At 32.4% G+C, this 21962-nt stretch overlaps 1 protein-coding gene across 1 annotated transcript in view; it reads right to left on the bottom strand.

The window, feature by feature from the left end:
• Positions 1-21962, bottom strand: part of LOC136846940 (MAM and LDL-receptor class A domain-containing protein 2-like) — a 212146-nt gene that overhangs the window by 93451 nt on the left and 96733 nt on the right. Inside the window, 20 exon segments of the mRNA XM_067118195.1 lie at positions 1261-1492; positions 3905-4031; positions 4464-4577; positions 6464-6609; positions 7014-7245; positions 7810-8002; positions 8212-8305; positions 9155-9371; positions 9578-9837; positions 10120-10278; positions 10535-10651; positions 12370-12523; positions 13632-13792; positions 15316-15426; positions 15609-15789; positions 16592-16670; positions 18972-19203; positions 19687-19876; positions 20550-20698; positions 21871-21916. Of these exon segments, the coding sequence (XP_066974296.1) occupies positions 1261-1492; positions 3905-4031; positions 4464-4577; positions 6464-6609; positions 7014-7245; positions 7810-8002; positions 8212-8305; positions 9155-9371; positions 9578-9837; positions 10120-10278; positions 10535-10651; positions 12370-12523; positions 13632-13792; positions 15316-15426; positions 15609-15789; positions 16592-16670; positions 18972-19203; positions 19687-19876; positions 20550-20698; positions 21871-21916 (3194 nt within the window).

The following is a 21962-nucleotide window of genomic DNA, read 5'->3' as shown; positions in this document are numbered from 1 at the left end:
TGTATTATCCTCACAGTTATTCACTTCTTTCCTTTTTCATTTACTTTTTATTTCAAATTAACTGCTACATACACATACAGTACTGTATACAGAAGGCTCATCAGCAGCACATCAAACCCACATACACTCACTGGTCTTGGGCATTTTGGGTGTTTGAGGCCCTTCCTTTCCTAAACCTATTCTGTACTATTTATCCTTCCTTCCCTCTAACACCTCCAAATAACGTACCCTTTTCACTAACATAATGTCCCTCATCCTCTCCATATAACCAAACAATATCAAAATGCTCCAATCTACCCTTTTATCTATACTAATCTTTTTACCACTTCTGCTCATCTCCGCAATTCTCACCATTTCTAAATTCCACTACAAAGAACATTTACCTCAAAGGTTTTAATGGATTCCTATCTTTAATTCAACATGCACAATTTATTTCCTGATAAAAGAGTTAAACCAACATTAACTTTTACATATTCCAGGCTTGATTTCCCCAGACAGTCAAATTCTCTTCCAAATATTTTGCACAGCCCCTGCTACCTTTCTTGCTTCGCTAACAGTGTTTGTTACTAACCCCATTTCTCATCCTATTATTCATTACATTTACTCCCACAAAGCTTTAATCAATTTCTTTCCTTTTTCAACCATATATATTGACATTCATTGCTCCAATTTTCTTTTTTCAACTTAGCCTTGTAACCTTACTCTTGCTCATACTCAAAATGGCGAATGATGACAATATGTATGTTCTGTAATACAGTAACAATATGATAATAATACTTGCAATATACTGTAATTGGATGTCGCAAGCAAAACAACCTTTAATTAAATCATCATTATTATAAATACTGTATAGTTGTACAGTAGTTTAACTTTTGCAAATGATTACTTTTTGGTATATATATACAATGATATATCAGTTTCTTTTATAACGGTGCGGGCTCTGACACTTTAATCCTTTATATCGGTGAGCTACTGTAGTGTAATTCTGTAAGCAGCTGAACTAGGATAGCAAAATTTCATGGGGAGGGAGAAGCATTTTAAGAAAATAAGGAAGTTTATACAAAAGAGACAGCAATCACTTTACTTATTTTGTAAACAAACTTGGAAGTTGGTATCTCTTTTCTAATTTACTTAACATTCAAAACTTCTAAAGATCTTAATATGGCGCACAACAATGACGTGTCCAACATCAAGAATACAGCAGCTGTCTTGAAAATATGATATAAAAATCCAAATGGCCTATATTTTAATCATACTCACCAGAATGCAATACAATACTTGTTAACAGCTGAAGACTCCACATCAAAGTTTGGAGCAAGGCGGTTTGAGACCAAACTGTAAACTTCAGTCTCTTTCTTGTGAAAAGCTGTTGCATAGAGATAGTTTCCATGGCCTCGATAATCATGTACATTTTCTGTTGTTCCTATTGTCATTTCACCTAGTACTGTATAGCTGCATTTGCTATTGAACTTGCAAGCAATATTCAGAAGAGCTGTAAAACAAAACAAAAAATTAGACAAATAAAAATCTTAACCCTTTTAGATTACTAGGTTATGGCAAATCTTGTCTGTTGCAAATCTCATTCATGACCATACTCTGTTATGTGAACTTTTATAATATAATTAAAGCTAATTTTGAAGCCTTTTCAAACTAAAGTTTTATTTTATTGTAATAAATTATGTTAAAAATAGGAACAAAATTAAGAAAGTTAAAAATGAGAACAATAATAAATGTAAAAAATTAGAACATTAATGTAATAAAAAAAATGATGATTTAATCATAAGCCAAAATTCTGCTACTAATGAAGTACAGTACTTTTGTAATACCAGAATTTCAACACCTAGGTTAGTTCAGTAATGCCATACTTTTACCTCATCTGAATTGAAAAGGATTAGAAGCAACCAGTACAAGAACTTTAAACATATCTCATCTCCAGATAGAATTGAAAACCTAATACATGATTACGTATGTATAATTCAAGGGGGGAAAATCTACATGTGAAAACTACAGAATCTTGAAAGGAAAAGGGTCTCAAACAGTGGTCTAGTAAGAGTGCTTAATAATGAAAACAATGACTGCTGAAAAAGTCAGATGTTGGGACAAGGGGATACAAAGACTTCCCTTACAACTATGACTAGAAGAACCAACAAACGTTCCAGACTATATGTTAGTTGTGAAAGGAGGTTACATATTTATAATGGTCCGAGAAAAGCTCTTCAATAGTGACGTGCTTGAAAGAAATAATATGGCCATCTCTAAATAACCCCCACAATACAACAGCCCCTCTGAAATTCTACATAAACATCACAGACACAAATAAATTTAAATACAGTACAAAGTTACGAGTAAATATCATGCTACAAAGAACCCAGTTTTAAAAGTAAAAGATAAGCTTCAAGGGAATACACTTTATAAGTGAAAATGAAGCTCACAAGAACCCCATTTTAATATAGTTAAACTTATGTTTACAATAAAAAGATAAAATATGCTGCAATGTAATGTAAACACAATATACAGTACTGTAATACCACTACAGTATTATTATTATTATTCAGAATGAGCATACACATTCATAAACAAATCTAAACATAAAGAAGCTGTATAATAGGCTTCAACAGAACAGAATTTTTAATATGGTACAGTACTCATTTAAAACTTATTACCGTACAGTATATATAAATCAAAAGCAAATGAAACTGAATATGTAATTACGATTAAATAAAGAAAAGTGAAAAATTATACAAATACAAGAAAAGTGTTTATGAGCATTCTATTGAGCATGGGAATTCAAACCCAATACAGTACTGGAAGGCCACAGTACTAAGACTTCAGCACAGAAAGAAATTTAAGAACGCTGGTTATGTAGTCACCGACAAGCATATGGCCCCTGAAATACCCCAGCAGCCAATACTCCAAACAATAAAGTATGCTGAGCACTCCACAACAACACATAGCTCAATAACAAAGGACAATATACAGTAACATTGAAAATTTCATGGCTTCATTAGTTTTAAAATTTTGATTTCTATTCTAAAACGAGGAGAATTACTACAGCAGAATATGTGTATTGTCATGATTACTGAAAAGGGGAAGAATGTGTTCCCAACTCTGGAAATAACAGCTACTATCAGTCGTTAAAAGTCATACAAAGATACTGATATACTACTAAGTGATTTTGACTCAAATTTTCAGACTGAACAGAGACTAGATATAGATTAACACAGAGACAGGCATAACAAACACAAATGAAATACCTTATGTAAAAATGCAGCTATAATAGCACTGACAAAATAGTACCTGATCAATCTACCCTATCATACAAGTGGACCTAATACTGGCGTTCCTTTTAAGGTAGTTGTATACCTCTGCATTGCGTCTAATATAAAACAAGTAAAAGCTGCACTCAAGTTTCTTCGGCACAATCGAGTTATGGCTAACGTTGACCTTAAATAAAATAAAAACTACAGAGGCTCGAGGGCTGCAATTTGGTATGTTTGATGATTGGAGGGTGGATGATCAACATACCAATTTTCAGCACTCTAGCCTCAGTAGTTTTTAAGATCTGAGGGTGGGAGGACAGACAAAGCCAGCACAATAGTTTTCTTTTACAGGAAACTAAAAGACAAACTTGTCAATTTTAGTTAATTTGAAGGTCCATCTGCATAGTACAATATTACAAGCTGTGTTTAGACTGACAGCTGACACCTCCAAGTACTGTCTATGATAATCAACTAAGATATCAGTTTAGGAATACGGCAAAGGGATCAACTGATATTCGGAGCCTGTACATTTAATTCTGTAATAAAATAAAACATCACACTACAAATTAACCACAAAAATGTTGACTTTCTTAGGTTTTATTGCATTCTGATCTTTATTGAATAAGCCACTATCTTCAACTTACTTTCCTCCACTGCATCTGCTACCTCTGGTTTAAGACCTCCAACACATGGCACACTGTGTTGGAAACTGAGATCATCTATAGCAATCCAGGTATTAGGGTCTGATTTCAAGAACCCGGTTATGACAATCTGTGTGGTGTGATACATATTTTTCTGTCAGTGTCATATATCTGAAACAATTCTCAAGGCACAAATAATTTAACTACTAAATGGTTGTTTAACTATTTCAGGACTACATTAAATAACAATAAGATTTCAAACATCTGCAAAGTATTATTTTTAAAAATAATTATGCTTTCAAAAAGACTATACGGTACTTTAATAATAAAAATTAAAATGCTTCCTTGCATCATTATTCAATGGAAAACCTCTTACAATAAGTAATTGTTTTACGAATCTGTAGCTTCTGTTGGTTTTATACTCGTTTAAACCTATTGTAAAGGAAATTGCTGTCACCACAAACAGTTTGACACAACTGTTGTGATATAAATATTTATAAATTAATCCTCCCAACTTTACAAGTACTGTATACGTTAACAGTATGTAAATAAAAATTTTTACCTTGAAAGAGGTACTATGAAGAAGAACATTGACTTGTGCAGGGTGCCAAAATGTATCAAATCCTATTTCAAGCTCCCAGGCTGTGTACCAGTTAGAGCCAGAGTCCAAAGACACCTAGAGAAATGAAAAAAAAATGTATTCCAGCATCATAATTCCGTTTCAACTATATAATAAGCAAAGCTTATGAAATATCTTCTTAACAACTCAATTCAGTACAGTCAATACAGTGGCTACATTTTTAGAAAAGAACAGCTGTCATACATATATATATATATATATATATATATATATATATATATATATATATATATATATATATATATATATATGAAAATAAGAAGGCCCATAAAACACTATTTAAACGTTGAAACCATATATTTCGTACTTGTTTCTGTGCCCCTGTTCACTAACAGGTGGAAATGGTATATATACAAAAACATGAAGGTGTGTATGTTAAGGAGGTTTTTCTTAAAGGAGGAGGATAAAATTCCCTAGTGGTTTTGGCCTCATTAGCTCCCGTTTGGCGATGGATCTGGCGGTCGCGTTTCTTGGGTCATCTTCTTCAAGAGGGCCCGAGTTATTAAGGTGTCAATGTCCTCTCTGACAGGTTCATATTGTTGGTTTGATTGATGATAGCAGATTCCAGCATCTTTCTTTTGTACGGACAGCTACTCTTGAAAACCAACTCCGCCCCACTCAGTTAATGAAAAAAATTCCCGAACTCTCGAACAAATCTTTTGTGCTCTGTTATTCTTTGCGAGAGCGATCTACCTGTCTCGCCTACATAGATTCAAGACAATTACTACACAGTATCTTGGCTTCTTCCCAGTTATTTAAGTATCGTTAACGAGTCCTCCCGATGGATTTGGGATAATGGAAAATGAAAGGATTATTATCCCAAATCCATCGGGAGTTCGCTCGTTAACGATACTTAAAATAACATAAGGAAGAAGCCGGAGTTTACAAGATACCGTGTGTAAATGACATCTATGTAGGCGAGACAGGTAGATCGCTTCTTAACAGAGCACAAAAGATCAGCATTACAATTTTCCAAAAATACAGGGCATGTCATTAACTGGAGTGGGGCGGAGTTGGTTTTCAAGAGTAGCTGTCCGTACAAAAGAAAGATGCTGGAATCTGCTATCATCAATCAAACCAACAATATGAACTTCAGGAGGATTGAAATCATCGACACCTTAATAAGAAGATGACAAGAAACGCGACCGCCAGATCCATCAAACGTACAAACCACTAGTCAATACCACCTCCTTAACATCGGCTAAGGCATTTCATGTTTTTGAAAACCATTGTAACTTTCCACCTGTCCATATTCTACCAGTGAACAGGGCACAGAAACAAGTAAATATATGGTTTCAGCGTTTAAATAGTGTTTTATGGGCCTTCTTATTTTCATATTACACTGTAGTATTACAGGAAAAGACATTCATATATATATATATATATATATATATATACATATATATATATATACATATATATATATATATATATATATATATATATATATATATATATATATATATATATATATATATATATATATATATATATATATATATATATATATATATATATATATATATATATATATATATATATATATATATATAATAATCTATGAGGATCAGATTTGAATTACAAGCTAGAAAACAAGAGGATATTTCAGTTATTATTTTTCACTTACTTTTTGTTTGAATTACTTCACACATCATGCATTATATTTTACTATACTATTAAATATCAAAGATTGGATGTATCAAAAACTGTATAGACTATTTTTGTGAAAGTTCATAATTCTTTTCAAGTCTAATGAAAATTTAGCACTCTTCATAATTGCAAATATTTTTCCTTGACAACATACGATAGGATTTATGATAAATCACACAGAAGTAACCCAAAACAAAGATAATGTATTACATTACCTCAATTCAAGCTACCTGCATACAAAAGACTTTAAAATAAAGACATATCTCACTTACTCTAAGAAAGCCTTCAATAAATGCAGCATTGTACCAAAAACTGATACACCCTCCATGTACATCAGTGGGAGGATATCTCTGAGAAACTAGGTGAGCAAGACCACCTCCTTCTGGCATTTGTGGTCCTGATATGATGATATAGTGACCTGCAAGAAAACGTAATTCAAATTTTATAAATCCTATACAGGTAAACCTAAAATTTGTAAGGAGATATCTGCCAGTAATAATACGCTGGGTCTCTTTTCAATGCACTGCGCAAAATGAAGATTTTACAGTAAGCTCTGCTAAATTCACCAGTATGAGTAATTATTGTTATAGATGTGTCATAACTAAGCCAAAGAGTTCAAAAAATAGTACAGTATTAATGTACATAACTAAGCCAAAGAGTTAAAATAGTAATAACATACATAAGCAACAGTCCACAATCTTCAAAAGTATGGTATTGTAGGTTGAAACGCCATCATCTATCATTTAAAATATTTTGGAATTAGAAACAGGATTTAAAGAGATATGATATTAAAAAAAAGCTGCATTCACAAAATCCCCTTACCTTTTGCTGTACTAAATGAATGATCAAATGGGGGTCCCTCAACCATCCCTCCATCACTTGGGCTCTGTAGGAGCCATTCAGCCTCATCAGTCTCATCATTTCTCCAGCTACACATGTCATGCTCAAAGTTACAATTACCAAAAGAATAGCAGGAACTTGTAGTGCTATATACATCATCTATGCCAAGGACAACATCAGCACTGTCACCAAGTAAGACCGCTTCAAAGATTAGCTGAGAAGTGAAGAGATAATACTATTAAATAAAGTCTGTAGAAGAGAAAAAGCATAGATAGTCTAGGCACATCAGCCCAGCTTTTAACACAATTTTTAGAGATATAATTTTTTTACTTAACATAAGCTTTGGTGCCCAATGAAAGCAGAAATCACTAGTTACATGATTGGTCAGGGTAAAACGTTAGTATGATGAAACATGAAACCTTAAAAAATACTATTTCTATACATGATATAAACTGTCTTATTATGATCACTTCACATAAAGCTTTTGAATATAATTTTCATATTTAGACACCAAACATTGTAAGTATAATAAGCATATAAATGATGAATCCAAGTTACTAAAACAACATTCAGGGGAAATCTCATTTCACTCAACAACTCTTTTGTTCCATTAACTGTCATTTACTGATGATGAAAAGATTTTAATTTCATATACATATTCTAATTCCATATACTGTACAGTATGTGTAATACATCTAATGTCTTCAATACATACTGTAAACAATAGGTGTACTGTATATGAAAAATTCTAGTACCCAAAAGAAAAAACTCATGTTACCTGGTAGTCAACAGAGATAGGATTGTACGACTGAACATGAATCCAGTTGTCTCCTTGCGCTTCTCTTTGTATAAATAAAGGTACTTTGGTTCCCATATGAAGATCACCATTACCACTTTCAGAGTCTGCTGCGAAGGCTGTTAATTCAGCAACATCCGATAAACCACTAAAGTAATAATAAAAGTGGATGCATCTGAAAATTTAAACAGAAAATGGTCACCTACAAGGTAAATATCCAATCTGGAATTAGGTCAAACTCACTTACACTGACTGCATTTCCCTTGATTAGACAAGCAATGTGAACTAAAGTACAAGTTTTACAGAAACTATGGCATCATGTATGTTTCAATATTTTAATATAACATAAAACCTAAGATATGACAAAGATTTGTGATACTTTACTGGTAAGTCTTTCCTTGAATCTCATACACAGGTGATGTTATCTGGCCTTTATCATCTTTCTTGTATCCACTTAGCAATACCCTTGCCATATGACCTGTGTAGATTGAAAGAAAATGTTACAGAATAAAATACCGAAGTTGATTATATTAACTCAGCAGTAATGTAAAATCAAGTCACAAAAAGTTGGAAAATATACTCTGTATTTATTATACTTTGTTGAAACTGGCTAAATGGGACTGTCGATAAAACTTAAGAGTATTTTTGGCAGAAATGATTCAGCTACATCAAAAATCCAGATAGCAGGAAAGACTCAAGCCTAGATGATGCACCCAGGAGGCTACTAGAGCAAGAATATTCATGAAGATCTAAGGGGCAATATACAGACTAAAGCCAAGAGACCAGAACTGGAACCCAAGACCCCACAAAAAAAAAAAAAAGGTACTCCCTCGTGAATTTGTTCAAACTATCAAAACTGTCAATAAACACAGATTAATAGATTAAGATATTTCACCTCTCAGGATAGTAAATATTACCATAAAGTATTTTAATTTAACAAAAAACAGTCCCATTTCATGACGTATGGGGCTCACCCAAAGAACTTGTCCTTAAATGAGCAAGGCAAACTTGAAGAATCTAGACAGTTAAGCGAGAAGAAATCAAGGGAAACATGAAAAGGAAAGACAGAAAATAATACAGCTTTGTTCAAATGTTCTCAGCAAAGAATCTTTAATTCCATCTACATAATGGTAATCACTCTGTGACCCAGAATAGTATACATTTTTTATTCAAGTTATATATGGTCATCACATCAAAACTGCAGCATTAGACTGCGTACAATAATAGTCTGTATTTCTTAAACACAAATTTTTAAAAATTATTTTGGGATCACAATCAATTACTAATTAAACGAATAATGAAATAAATTGATTACAAATAATACTACCTTTTGTGGTTCCAAAAGTGTGATCAGGCTGCTCAGATGTACTTGTAGTATCCCACTGTACAGTTCCTTCTATATCAAAGTTAGAACCACTCTCTTCAAAATCATGGAGTGCTCCTGGATCATTTGGGTCATGAGCACAGACACCTTGGTGTAAACGAAGGTCATCGACCGCTACTAAGCCCTGACTACTTTCATTCCATTTGGCTATGATCATTACCTGGTAGTAAAAATAAAACAATATTATATTAAATGCATTTGATTGTGTTCACTTAACATATATATATATACCAACAATGTCAAGTTCATTAGCTTTGAAAAAATCTATGCTGCATTTTTCAGAGGCATTCCTCTATCTTGTATGATCAGTATGTGGAATAAATGAGTCAGTTATAGCACCCAAATCCAAATCCAAATACAGCTTACATTATACTGTTCACTTTCCAATTTCAGATTTATTACAGCCTGATGCCAAGCATCACCCTGAGAGCCAGTCTTAATGAAGGTTGGAGTCAAAACTTCTCCTTGAGCTTCCACTGTTGCTTGGAGTTGTGGGGGTTTTTCACCAAATATGTAGTACCAAAATCTGAAGCACTGGGCATCTTCTACAGGGCCTTGAGTAAGTGGGACTGTCATGGATGGTTCACCATCCCACTGTGCTTCCACAAAAAGGTAATGTCCACTCTCTAAAACAAAAACACAAGGGCTGAATAAAATGATGCTTTAATAGAAATACAGCATGAAAAATATAACAATTTACTCATATGGTTTCCGGTAATATAAGGCCAGACTTTAAAATCTACAAAATATTTTATTTCTAGAGAGTAAAGTCTAATAGAAAATACCTTGTCATGTGAGCATTTGTTTAAAAACTTCTAATAATAAAAAAAATACTAGAAAGTCTAACAGAAAATACCTTGTAATGTGAGCATTTGTTTAAAAACTTCTAATAATAAAAAAATACTTACTGTCTCCTAATGTGTGATCAACAGCAGGACCAGGAGATACAGTATCTGGTGGTCCTTGCTGCCAAACCCACGCTGAGGTGCCATTCTCATCCGCATTTCTCCAAGTACAGTATGGCATAAAGAAATCTTCAAAATCACAGTCATAGTCACCAAGAGGTTCTTTTGAGGAAAAATTTAAACCAGAACATTAGTAAAGATAACAAGTATAAGTATGTAATCAATATCTGCCAATAAAATTCATAATAGTGTATCATCAATTTTGAAAGTTTTACACTGATTTTAAACTGCTCCTCAAATTTGCATAATCTGTTAAATTGACCAGTGATATAATAAATGATATTCACAATAATACCACAAGCTAAGCTAATGAAAATAGGACCAAGGCATAACCCTTATTTATCTGGATATATGATACCTGGAGTTGTAGTACTGATGGGAGAGACAGTAGTTGAAATGCCTGTGTCATTTGCTGGGACAGCAACAGGAGGCCATAAGGTACACAGGCCCTTAAATATCACAAAGTCATCCATTTCTGAAATGAAATTTTTTGTAATTTCAGTGTTCATCTTCTATGATATAACTTCTGAAAATAGCAAAAACAAACATCATGTAGCAGTACCAAAAGAAACATCATAATACACAATGTTACAATATGCGACACTTTACTGTACTGCAAAGCTCCAAAGAATATCACCAGTTTCAAACTGTTTCTACCAATCATTCCCTACAATACAGTCTGTTTAAAAGTTAATTTCTCAATAATAATGTAGCTTTTAACCCACATCTTACTTCTGAGAAACATCTAATGAAAATTCATGAAGCCTCATTCACTTATAACAGTGATAAAATCAACGCAACCTGCTTTAGGTCATTAGTCCTTCCTTTACTAGGATGTGGATGTCTGCTTCTGCCAAACATCTCTTTTAGATAGAGTGATTTGTGGTGGTAGACTTCTGTTCCCTAATATTAGCATTTACAACTTGGACCGTCGATGGATGGTCTCTTGTTTGTCAATTTTTCATAAGTTGTATTTTAACAAAGGTCTTTCACATTCACAATTGATCCCTGATCCATTTTCCTGCCGAAAACAACCAGATTTGCTGAACAGCAGCACCAATATACAGTAAATGTACCTTGCCACCAAACTTCTCAGTTCCAGATGTCCTTTATTCCTCGCATTGTTGGACTGTGGAACAGTCCCCCTGAAGATATCATGCAATTGGAAACCCAGAAGTTCAAGCAAAGATGCAATGCATTACTACCCTAATACAACTCTCCTTCTATTTCAATAAAATTTTATTTATTCATTTATTAATTTGTTAACTTATCTGTCTTTCTAATAACTGATCTCCTCTTTCTGTATCTCCCATTACCTTCTGTTACTTCTTTTGAATGAACACCATATTCTTTGGAAGCTTGAATTTTAAGTCAAAGGTCCCTGCAGGCTTGGTCCATATGAATAGGGTTCATCTTCTGAATAATAATAATAATAAAGCTACTATAAAATTCTAACACCATGAAGAATAATTTTGCCAAGGTTAAGTAGATTTCAAGGTAGATAAGTTCACCCCCAGGCTTAAATTAATGACAAAACTATAAAAATAACTGAGAATGCAATTAAATAAAATGCCCAGCTTAAAATGAGCTAAACACTTAAAACGAAAATTGTAAAAAATAAGATTAAATTAGAAAATAAATACAGAGACCTTGAGATATTAACCAAAGCTACTAAAAAATTAAATACTGTAATAAAGAAAAAAAAAGTATTTGGCAGTTTTAGTTTCCCCATATTTTCACTTTTATTATCTTTCAATTCTTTAATTTTTAGCAAATATATTTTTTACCATCAAGTTCCTTTAGTATTTTTTAACCCTACCATATTTATTCTAAATTAGTTTAACCATTTAATTCACTTTAGTACAATAATTTAATTCTATTTTGAATAACTTTTGAAGCTTTTTGTTATTAATTTCAGTATGCTGATGGGCTTATTTACAGTACTTCAGAACCTAAATAACAAAATGATCTACAAAGCCTTGTCATTAAATAAATGATTATTTATACAGTACATGTATATAAAAATTTGTAAGGTACTGTAATTAAATGTGGTATGTGCAAATGTAGGAGCAGGTGCAGTCGATGAATGATTCCACATGAATTACAGTAATGAAGAGCAGCTTCTTAAAATTATGACATTACTCACATTACCATAAGCAAAATTAAAAGTATTTTCCTTCTTTTGATGCTTACTTAAATCCTGCTTCTGAGAGATGAACGTGATGCCTTCAACTACAATGTGGAAATGCCTATCTGTCACGCCAGCGAGGGGAACACGTCCAATACTCCATTCCCCAGCAGGAATAGCACTTAGTCCCCATAGTTTTATACGGTCTTCTCCAAGGGGCTGGAACAAAAATAACTTTCACTGAAATACATAAATCAACATATGCAACATACCTTTTCACAAGGAAACACATGTAAATGTAATAATTGGTCATCTATAAAATTTACAGTATTCACACTGCAAAGAAAGCTTCAAGGAGATGATGTTTGCAGCATAAAAAAACTTTGGGAATTTGTGAAAACGTAACTGTTGCCTAGAATGTGACAAATTACATTTAAAAGAAATACAATACTTAAAATTTGTTCGAGCAACATAATCCAACACAAACTTTCAATTTGCTAGGTGATACTATACATATACTTTTGCATAACAAAGTAAAACTAATTTTTCACTTGTGTCATTCCTTGGCATACGAAAAATTACTATAAGTTTTTAGCTGTTATTCAGCAAAAGTTATTTAAAAAAAATAAAGTTACTAAAAAACAACACTGCTGTTAAATCAGGAAATCAAAAATACAGTGCTCTTAAATAAGGTAATAAAAAACACTCTTAAATAAGGTAATAAAAAACACTCTTAAATAAGGTAATAAAAAACACTCTTAAATAAGGTAATAAAAAACACTCTTAAACAAGGTAATAAAAATACACAGTGCTCTTAAACACTAGATAGTCCCTCACTATTTTGTTCAATGAAATTCATAAAAAGAGTGGCCGTTAGGATTGCATGTTACTGTTAGGTGCTTTAGGAAAATAAAAGTAGTTATGCAAATTTACACTAATTCAAAACCATAAAAACAAGATATATTTGCAAGCTCTGATTGAATCTGAAAGTGCTAGAGGGCATTATTACAGGACTCTGAGTAACATAATACAGTTGACTTATAATCCTGATAATCAGTAAGCTTCTGGGGAAAAAAATTCTTTTACAAAATTGGGAGGTTGACTAGTAAATCCTTTATATCAATTTCAGAGATCTTAATACACACCTGCCCACAAAAACTCACTGGTTCCTAACTCAACTGGGAATAACATGATTCTAAAGGATAACTGGCATCTCCTGCCATTCTTCAACTCAGCTAGGCCATAATACCTAGAGTCCCTGCATTAAAATGTCAGAATCTGATACGTGCACAAATCATAATAGACGAAAAAATCAATAAAAACTTACAACAATGTAGATATTGATGGTACCAAGATCAAGTTCATCAATCGTAAACCAGAACTGGAAACAGTCTGCAACTGCTTCCGCTGGATTCATGACAGGGCTCAAAAGCAAAGCAACATCGCCTGCTGTTTCATCTTTAGCCTCAAGCACTAGATATCCTGAATCTATGAGACATAAATAAATCAAAAGCATAATTCTAAAAATAAAATTTAGTAAAATAAGGGCACTAAGACATATAAAGCAAATATGAAAAACACAGAAATCCCAATATTACAAGACTGTGCTCTTGGAGAAGTACAGAGGGATGCTGAATAAACAACTGTGAATACTCCTCTTACAGTACCACCATTTTCCAAATGTATTGCATGTGGTTTAAAGATCAAATATATTTCAAAGTGTGGAAGACTTGCATTAAATGTAGAACAGGATTTTCTTACATGTAAAGTTATAGATATAAAAAATATTCAAAGCACTGATCATGGTTACAGTAATTTTCATTACTATCCCACAATTCAACCAGACAAAAAGTTAAAATACTTAACTCTAAAAATGTAGACTGCTTTCATCACAACCTCATTGCTTACCATAAACTATTCCAACCTTTGTGGTCTTTAAATATACCAAGACATTGCACTTTTTCTAAAAGACATATCAATAGGAGCATGGCAAATGAACCTTCTGGAACTTTAGGTACCCATTAACCATCTGACTCACTTTTTTGTGTTTGCAGTGCTGTTGACAGCAAAGCAGAATTGCCCAAATTGTCTCCTTTACAGCAAGACTGCCAAAATTGACTCTAGTCCTATTTCATTATTCAAATACTGTACGAAATTCACTTCTCAGGGATAAGTGTGATATTACACCTTAGCAGACAGTTATAAACTGCTGGTTTCAATCTTCTGAATCACTGGCCTCATAATTAGTAGGATATTATGTACTGTAATTATACCCATACTTCTCTGACATCAGATCTTTGAAGCTGTTTGCAACAGCCCAGCAATTCTGGTATACTGTACTATACTAGATATTTTTTGGCTTTTGTTGTTTTGTTATTGGCTACCTCATTTTGGTGGATGGTTCTTTTGAGGACATGGAGAAGTCTCTGCCTTTTATTTCCTACTTTGTATCTAAACTGACAGGCCCATTATATCTCATATCTTTACAGTGAATTTACAACTGTGATCAGTAATTTCTGATGTGGATGTGACACCAAATAAGTATAAAATTAGGCAAATTAGTATATGTGCATCACAACCACTGTTCCTGAAACTCCTACTGTATTGTTGTTAACTTATATGGATCCTACTGTCTACATGAACTGTAAATGACATTATCATATGAAATCTTTGCTTCTCTTATTCAATATAATAAGCACAATGCCTCTCAGAGAACACAAATGATTTCATTGCTGTAAAATTCACTATTTGCACAAAGACAAAACTGAAAAATCTAATGGGTTTTTATATAAAATCCTCCTACTCCATACTGATTCCTTAATTTTTAAATCTTTCACACATAAGTTAAAATTTAACATATGAATAATTAGATTTTTAATGTTAATTTAACAAAAAACTCTATACTGCATATATTTTAGAAGGGTATCTATATCTAAACAAGAAAACCTGAAAAATAATACAGTATGGTTAATGTACACTTTTACATAAGAGGAAAGCTTGACGATACTAACCATGTTTCCCATGATAGGTATGATCTTTTCCTGCCATCAAAGCCCAGGTAGCATCAATGCCTTTCTGGTTTGTCCACCCACAAGTATGGCCATCATCAAAATTGCATTCAGCTGTAAATTTTAATTGTTCTTTAACAACAAAAATACTTTTTTCTTTATCTCTACTTATATGACAACACCAAAAAGGTTTCACTTAAAGTTCAAACTGTCAGTATCATGTAAGTAATAACTTCCAAATCCATGCACATCTTACAAATGCTCCAAGTGATAAATAAATACACACATAACATTACCTAAGGCTCCACACATTCCATCCCTCATAACAATGTCATCAATGGCTACTCCAGAACTGTTTCCTGGAACACTGAAGATGGTCTCAAGCCTTAGCTTGAAGAAAGAGTTTTTCACTGTAAACCGACCTTCTAGCCATTCATCTGCTTCATTTATTCTCTCTGACCAGACCTCTATCCAGTTCTGCACATTAAAAAGAAGCTCTTATATTAAAAAGTAAAGGCCAGAAATATCAAGATAGAGGTTTTATAATGTTTAGGGATAATAGTTTGAAGTTTTGAACACAAATTTACACTGTATGTTGCTCTAATCTGTATTCCAGGTCATATCTATATTTGCCGTGTAAATCAAGCTAAAATACTGCAACTAACGAAAAAGGAGAACATATAAATATGGACTGGAATACAGATCAAAACATACTAAGAAAGCTATACAGTAACTCCCAAACATTAAAAGAGCAAAGTAAATATAATTATCACCAAAAGGTGGTGAGAATGCTGAGCACTGCAAAACTAAAAAAGGATATTTAAGCATGAACAAATACAGGCAGATATGGTCTCTTAATATTCAAACCTCAAAAGGCTGACATCTAACACAATTATATTAAAGTGAAGAAACTATGAATGTATATTTATTTTCTATATTTCGTACCCACAAGTAGTCATGAACATTATATGGAAAGGTGCGTTGTAGTTCTTTGAGAAATGCATCAATATATTTATTTACCTTAAAGATTTTCAAATGTCTTAGTATTAAAATTCTGTTTTGTAGCGGTGATAATTCAATCCTCCTTAAAACTTGGTTGAACTCCAAGGTTAAGCCCAGTTTCTCTTAATAAGTGATGCTCAAAAGTAACAAATTCCATAAAATGTGTATTAAATTAGTTCTAATTATCAAGGCTGTACCAAATCAGTATTTTTAGTATGCTTTATACTAAAATATACATTGCAGTATTTTCTAAAAAAATGTAATAACAAGGACTCACCTCTGCAGCTGGTGTAAACATTTCATAGTAGTACAGTTTCAAAAAGGCATTGGGGTTATAGCCTGCCTTGTAGTAAAAACTGAAAAGTACAGAATATTTACATTCCATTACAATACTGTACTGCATTTCTGAATATCAGTCAAAATAATGGTGACTGTCATTTAGTAATATAACATATAGCTTTTGTGAGTATACATTATTATTATTATTATTATTATTATTATTATTATTATTATTACATGCAGCCCCAGTTTACGATGGGTCCGGTTTATGACGTTCCGAGGTTATGACGCTTTTCAGATATATTCATCAGAAATTATTTCCCGGTTTACGACGCATGTTCCAGGGTTACGATGCATCATACGCCAATCCGACGGAAGAAATATGGCTCCAAAATGGCAGAATAATCAAAATTTGGAAGTATTTCTTAAGAAAAACTCAATAAAAATGCAGTTAACATCGTTTTCAATACACCCAGAGCATTAAATGTCAGGTTTTCTTAGGATTTTTGACGATTTTTCGGTTTACGACAATTTTTGGCTTACGACGCAGCATAAGAACAGAACCCCATCGTAAACCGGGGATTGCCTGTATTATTTAGTGAAATGAAAATAAAGTATTATTATTTTGCAGAGAAACACTTTATATAGTTTTAAACCTACAAATAATTAAAGAAAATTATACAATGGTCATGTTGTTGTTTGGCTTAATTGCTCATAACATACGTAAATTGTAAATTTAAAAAAATGGAAATACTGTACCTATACTGTATCAAAGATTACTCAGCTACTACAGAATTAATTTATTCATTCTAAGAAGTAGGCACAAAAGCAAATTATGAGACTTGCACTTTAATGAAATTATAATGGATTACTGGCACAAATATACATATATATATATACAGTAGAACCCGGTTACGACTGTACTAGAACTCGAAATAATCGGATTTCAACACGAAATGTTGAGTAAATTTTGCGACGGAGTTCAAACAACAAACCGGCAATCCGACCCGATAATCATAATGCTTGAAAAAGTTTTTATTGTTGGCGTTGTTGGTGGCTTCTTCCCATGCTTATTTAAAAGCATTTAAAGTTTACACATGCTGTTTTCAATGAAAAACCCAGATTATCATTAATAATACAGTATTTATAAACCGTTTTCTGTTATCATATGATTTTTGACGATTTTCACATATAAACAAACCAGAGACATTTTCGCGGTACTAATTACATAAACATTCAGAATGTTTATGTAATTAATGGACACGATACACCACCAGAGCGGCATTCTGGTTTGTTTATATGTGCCACAAGCTACCGAGTTCCGACGTATATGATAGTTTTCGGTTTATAAATACTGTATTATTATTTCAATATGAAATGTTATCATATAACAATGTTTTCATGTTACCTGTTGTACATTCTGGTAGTGCCTATAAGGCTACTTAGCTAGCCTATAACATACATAAATAGGCCAACTTTTTGATACAGTATGCATTTAAAAATGTAAAAGTGTTTCTGATAATAAGTTATTCAACTCTGAACCTATTTAATTGTGATTTGTGTAAAGTTTTGTATAAAAGGCAAGGTTGGGGTAATGACTGGTGGTCAGGAATGGATTAATCCATTTTCAGTTATTTCTCAAGAAATTAACTCAGAATTCGACAAAATCAAAAGGAACAAATTAGCGTCAAGAACCAAGGTTCTACTGTGTATATATATATATATATATATATATATATATATATATATATATATATATATATATATATATATATATATATATATATATATATATATATATATATATATATATATATATATATATATATATATATATATATATATATATATATATATATATATATATATATATATATATATATAAATATAGTATATGTATATATATATATTTTTTTTTCTCATTTATTTCAAAATTAATCTTAATAAAATAAAAAAATTTAAAATATTATATTACAAAATAATTTAAGACGTACAACAGGTTTCATTCATTCAATCCTGGGTTCTTATTTACTATACACGAATTAGCTACATGTCATTTATGCAACAAAGTTACTAATGTACTATCTACACTGAGAGCATCTTTGCTGTAGTCATACATAACAACAATTTCTTGTTTACAAGAAACAAAAGCTCCACAAGAAACCCAACTGCATTTTATGAGACCAAATATAACTTCATCAAGAACAAAACTCAGCTATTTATAACTACTTTTTTTTAGCCTGGGCAATTGCTGGATATTCTGCTAATGCTTTACAAGTACAGTACATCATTCATCATAACTATTTATACAACAGTTGAAAGAAATATATATAGTACTGAAATACATTCAAACACTCATTATCAAATGTATACTTTACCTGACACAAGTAGTTCCAATGGCTAGATAGATATTTGATTTTGCCAGTGCTGTATTGTTAGTGGAGCTCTTCCATGCATTTCGTGCTAAGTAAATGTGGCCTTCTGTGGACTCTGTTGTGTGATCTCCTTGGGTAAAGTCAGCCCTTTCCAAGCCCCACTGTGGATCATCTGGTTTTGGTGAACCTTCATTTAGCCATCCACATGCATCATTTTCAAATGTGCATGTCCTGTCTATCAAGATAAAATGGATCGAAGTACAGAATTAGGTTTTACATAATAAATAATGAATGAAGAGAAAGAACAAGATGTATGAAGGATAAATGAATAAAAAAATTAATCTATGAATAAAGTGAAATTTAAAGACTATCCATCCTTACCATTAACACTTGGCAAGAATTTATTAAAAAGTAAATGGGAATGGAGGAAGGAAAGAGGTGTTCATAACATTATGTGTCAGCAGAGAGTAGATAGATGAGATACAATTTGATGGATGAAATCATGAAAAGGAATGGCAGAAGGAATATCTGATGATTGTATGGTTGAATAATAAGTTAAAATAAAGAGCAGTTTAAGAGGAGGTTTTAAATAAAGGCACGTATTTCATGAAGACAAATAATTTTGATAAGCACGTGAGAACAGCATATAGGGTAAAAATGGAGGGATAGGGGCCATGCTGTGTATTCTTTGGGCAAAAAACACTGCAGTAATTTTTACCTGTGTCAGTGCAAGGTTTATCACTGAGGGTTATACTGTTCAAGGCAATATAACCTTTATCTGTATCAGATCTTGTTCCCATTATCAGAATATAAAACAGATCATCTGAGTACACTGTGATTCTGCCAACCTCCCATCCAGGTCCAGATGGTCCAGTACGATGCCATATGTCATCTAACTGCTGCCCATACTATTTTGTAGGAAAGAATAAACTCTGTTGTAAACAGTGTAAAATTCTGAATGGTACAAATATTCAAACTAAATAGTTTTGAAGTGATTTCAATCTTACTGTGACAAAAATAATAAAAGAACTTGAAGAATACTGATAACTTCCGATAACTAAAAAAAAATATTCTTACTCCATGTCATTCTAAACTTCAAAAGTGATAACTATGAAGGAACATAATCACTTCATGAACTAGATGCCTACTTACAAACATAAATAATAAAAATAATATTGCCCTGAATTATGCAAAGCTCTACCATACTGGAGTACTATGAACATTTTGCACTAGTTCTTCACATCAGATCAATATTTTTGTTCATTTTTTAAAAATCTCCACACAATCTTTATTGGTATCTTAGAGTTGCACTGCACAAGTTCTGCAATAGCAACATAATTACATCACTCAGATATTCATAAAAGTCAGGGTGAAAAATATTTAATGATTTAAAAACCTTGCAATATAAGAGCAGCAGACAAGCCAGCAGCTAGAAATTCCCTTTTAGATATTACAAGATGACTAATGTTTATTGCAGTGAATCCATATCTTTACTGATAAAGCACTCATCACCCTATTTTTCATGAATATCATTTACTTCTATTTTTCAAATATTCTTTTTGCATTAAATCTCTAACTTACCTCAATAAAAACATTAAGTTCATGAGTCTCTTTTATATCATAATAAAATTCAAGACAGGCACCATCCGTAGCAGACACCTCAGTAGAATTCAAAATACCTCTAGAACCATCATGAAGGCCTTCGGCTGTCAGATCAAGGTAAGCATAGCCTGTGAACAAAATTTGAATAAGGTATAACTCATGCAAACAAACTTCATATGATAAACCATAATATTACCCAAGAGACTAATTTTCATTGTCTACTGGTTAAATTGAATGTCATATGTAATTTTGAGGGTTACGTTCACCAAAAATACAGTACAGTACTGTACCCCAGTTTGGAGGAACTTACTATAGTAATAGTTAAATCCAACAGCAGAACACAGGACACCTATCAGTTTTTATTTTGCATGTGACACATCACAAAATGATAATCATTCCTTCAGAGACTGGAAATTGATGGTAACTCAAAATGCCAATTTACTCAGACACAAAAGGGCAAAACTGAAATTCTAACCACACAAAAAGGAATTAGATAGCAAAAGTTGTGCTTTTTTATTGAGAGGGATACGAGATTTCCCTTGCATCAACACTGAAAACATCTTATGTACTGTACTATCATGAGTAATTCTGGGATGTGTGCACTAACAGACCATAAAAACAGAATCAACTTTGCAGTGGTATATCCCAATGGCAGCAAAAGGCACAACTAAAGCCGATAAAATAGATCAAGGAATGATCACTGAAGAAGCACACAAATGAAAAAAGTTTGGGCTTTCAGATAACAGAATTTACTGTAAGTCGACTCTGCATTGCTTAAACTTAGTCAAATTTACTTCAAAGAATCCTTACAGACTGTTTGTAAGTTTTGTATATTACTATGCTATTTTATTGCATAATATGTAAAGCAGCATCTGGCATCCTGAGTGGCCTGACAGAAAAACCTTTATATTCCTGAACAATGCCTAATGTTGCCTACAAAGACTATTCCAGTTAGAAAACTTCAGCTAAAAACCAAGAAATATCACAAAAAAATCTATCCTGATCAAACACAAAAGGTTACACACACATTCATGACCACATTATATTAAAATAAAATCTATGTGGTTAAGAAATTGACATGCTGTATTTTCTAAATTGCAAAAAATTACACGAAACATATTTTCTAAATCGCAAAAAATTACACGAAACAAACTAAGAGAAACTGGAAATTCATGTGATCCAACAAGAAAAAGAGTATACTGCTGAATATAATATAGAACATGGTCCTGGGCTCAACATACAAGGGAAATTTCACGATTACAGAAAAGAATATGATTTCCTCTAGTATAGATTATCTTACCATCATCTGCAGGATGAACAAGCCAGGTCATATCACTCTCAAGTACCTGAAATGAAAAACAATGATTTAAAGGAAGAGGATCTACTTCACAG

Source organism: Macrobrachium rosenbergii, chromosome 16, assembly GCF_040412425.1.
Source record: "Macrobrachium rosenbergii isolate ZJJX-2024 chromosome 16, ASM4041242v1, whole genome shotgun sequence".
Lineage (NCBI taxonomy): Eukaryota > Metazoa > Arthropoda > Malacostraca > Decapoda > Palaemonidae > Macrobrachium > Macrobrachium rosenbergii.
The sequence above is the reverse complement of the archived record's forward strand: the minus strand, read 5'-3'. Positions and strand labels throughout refer to the sequence as shown.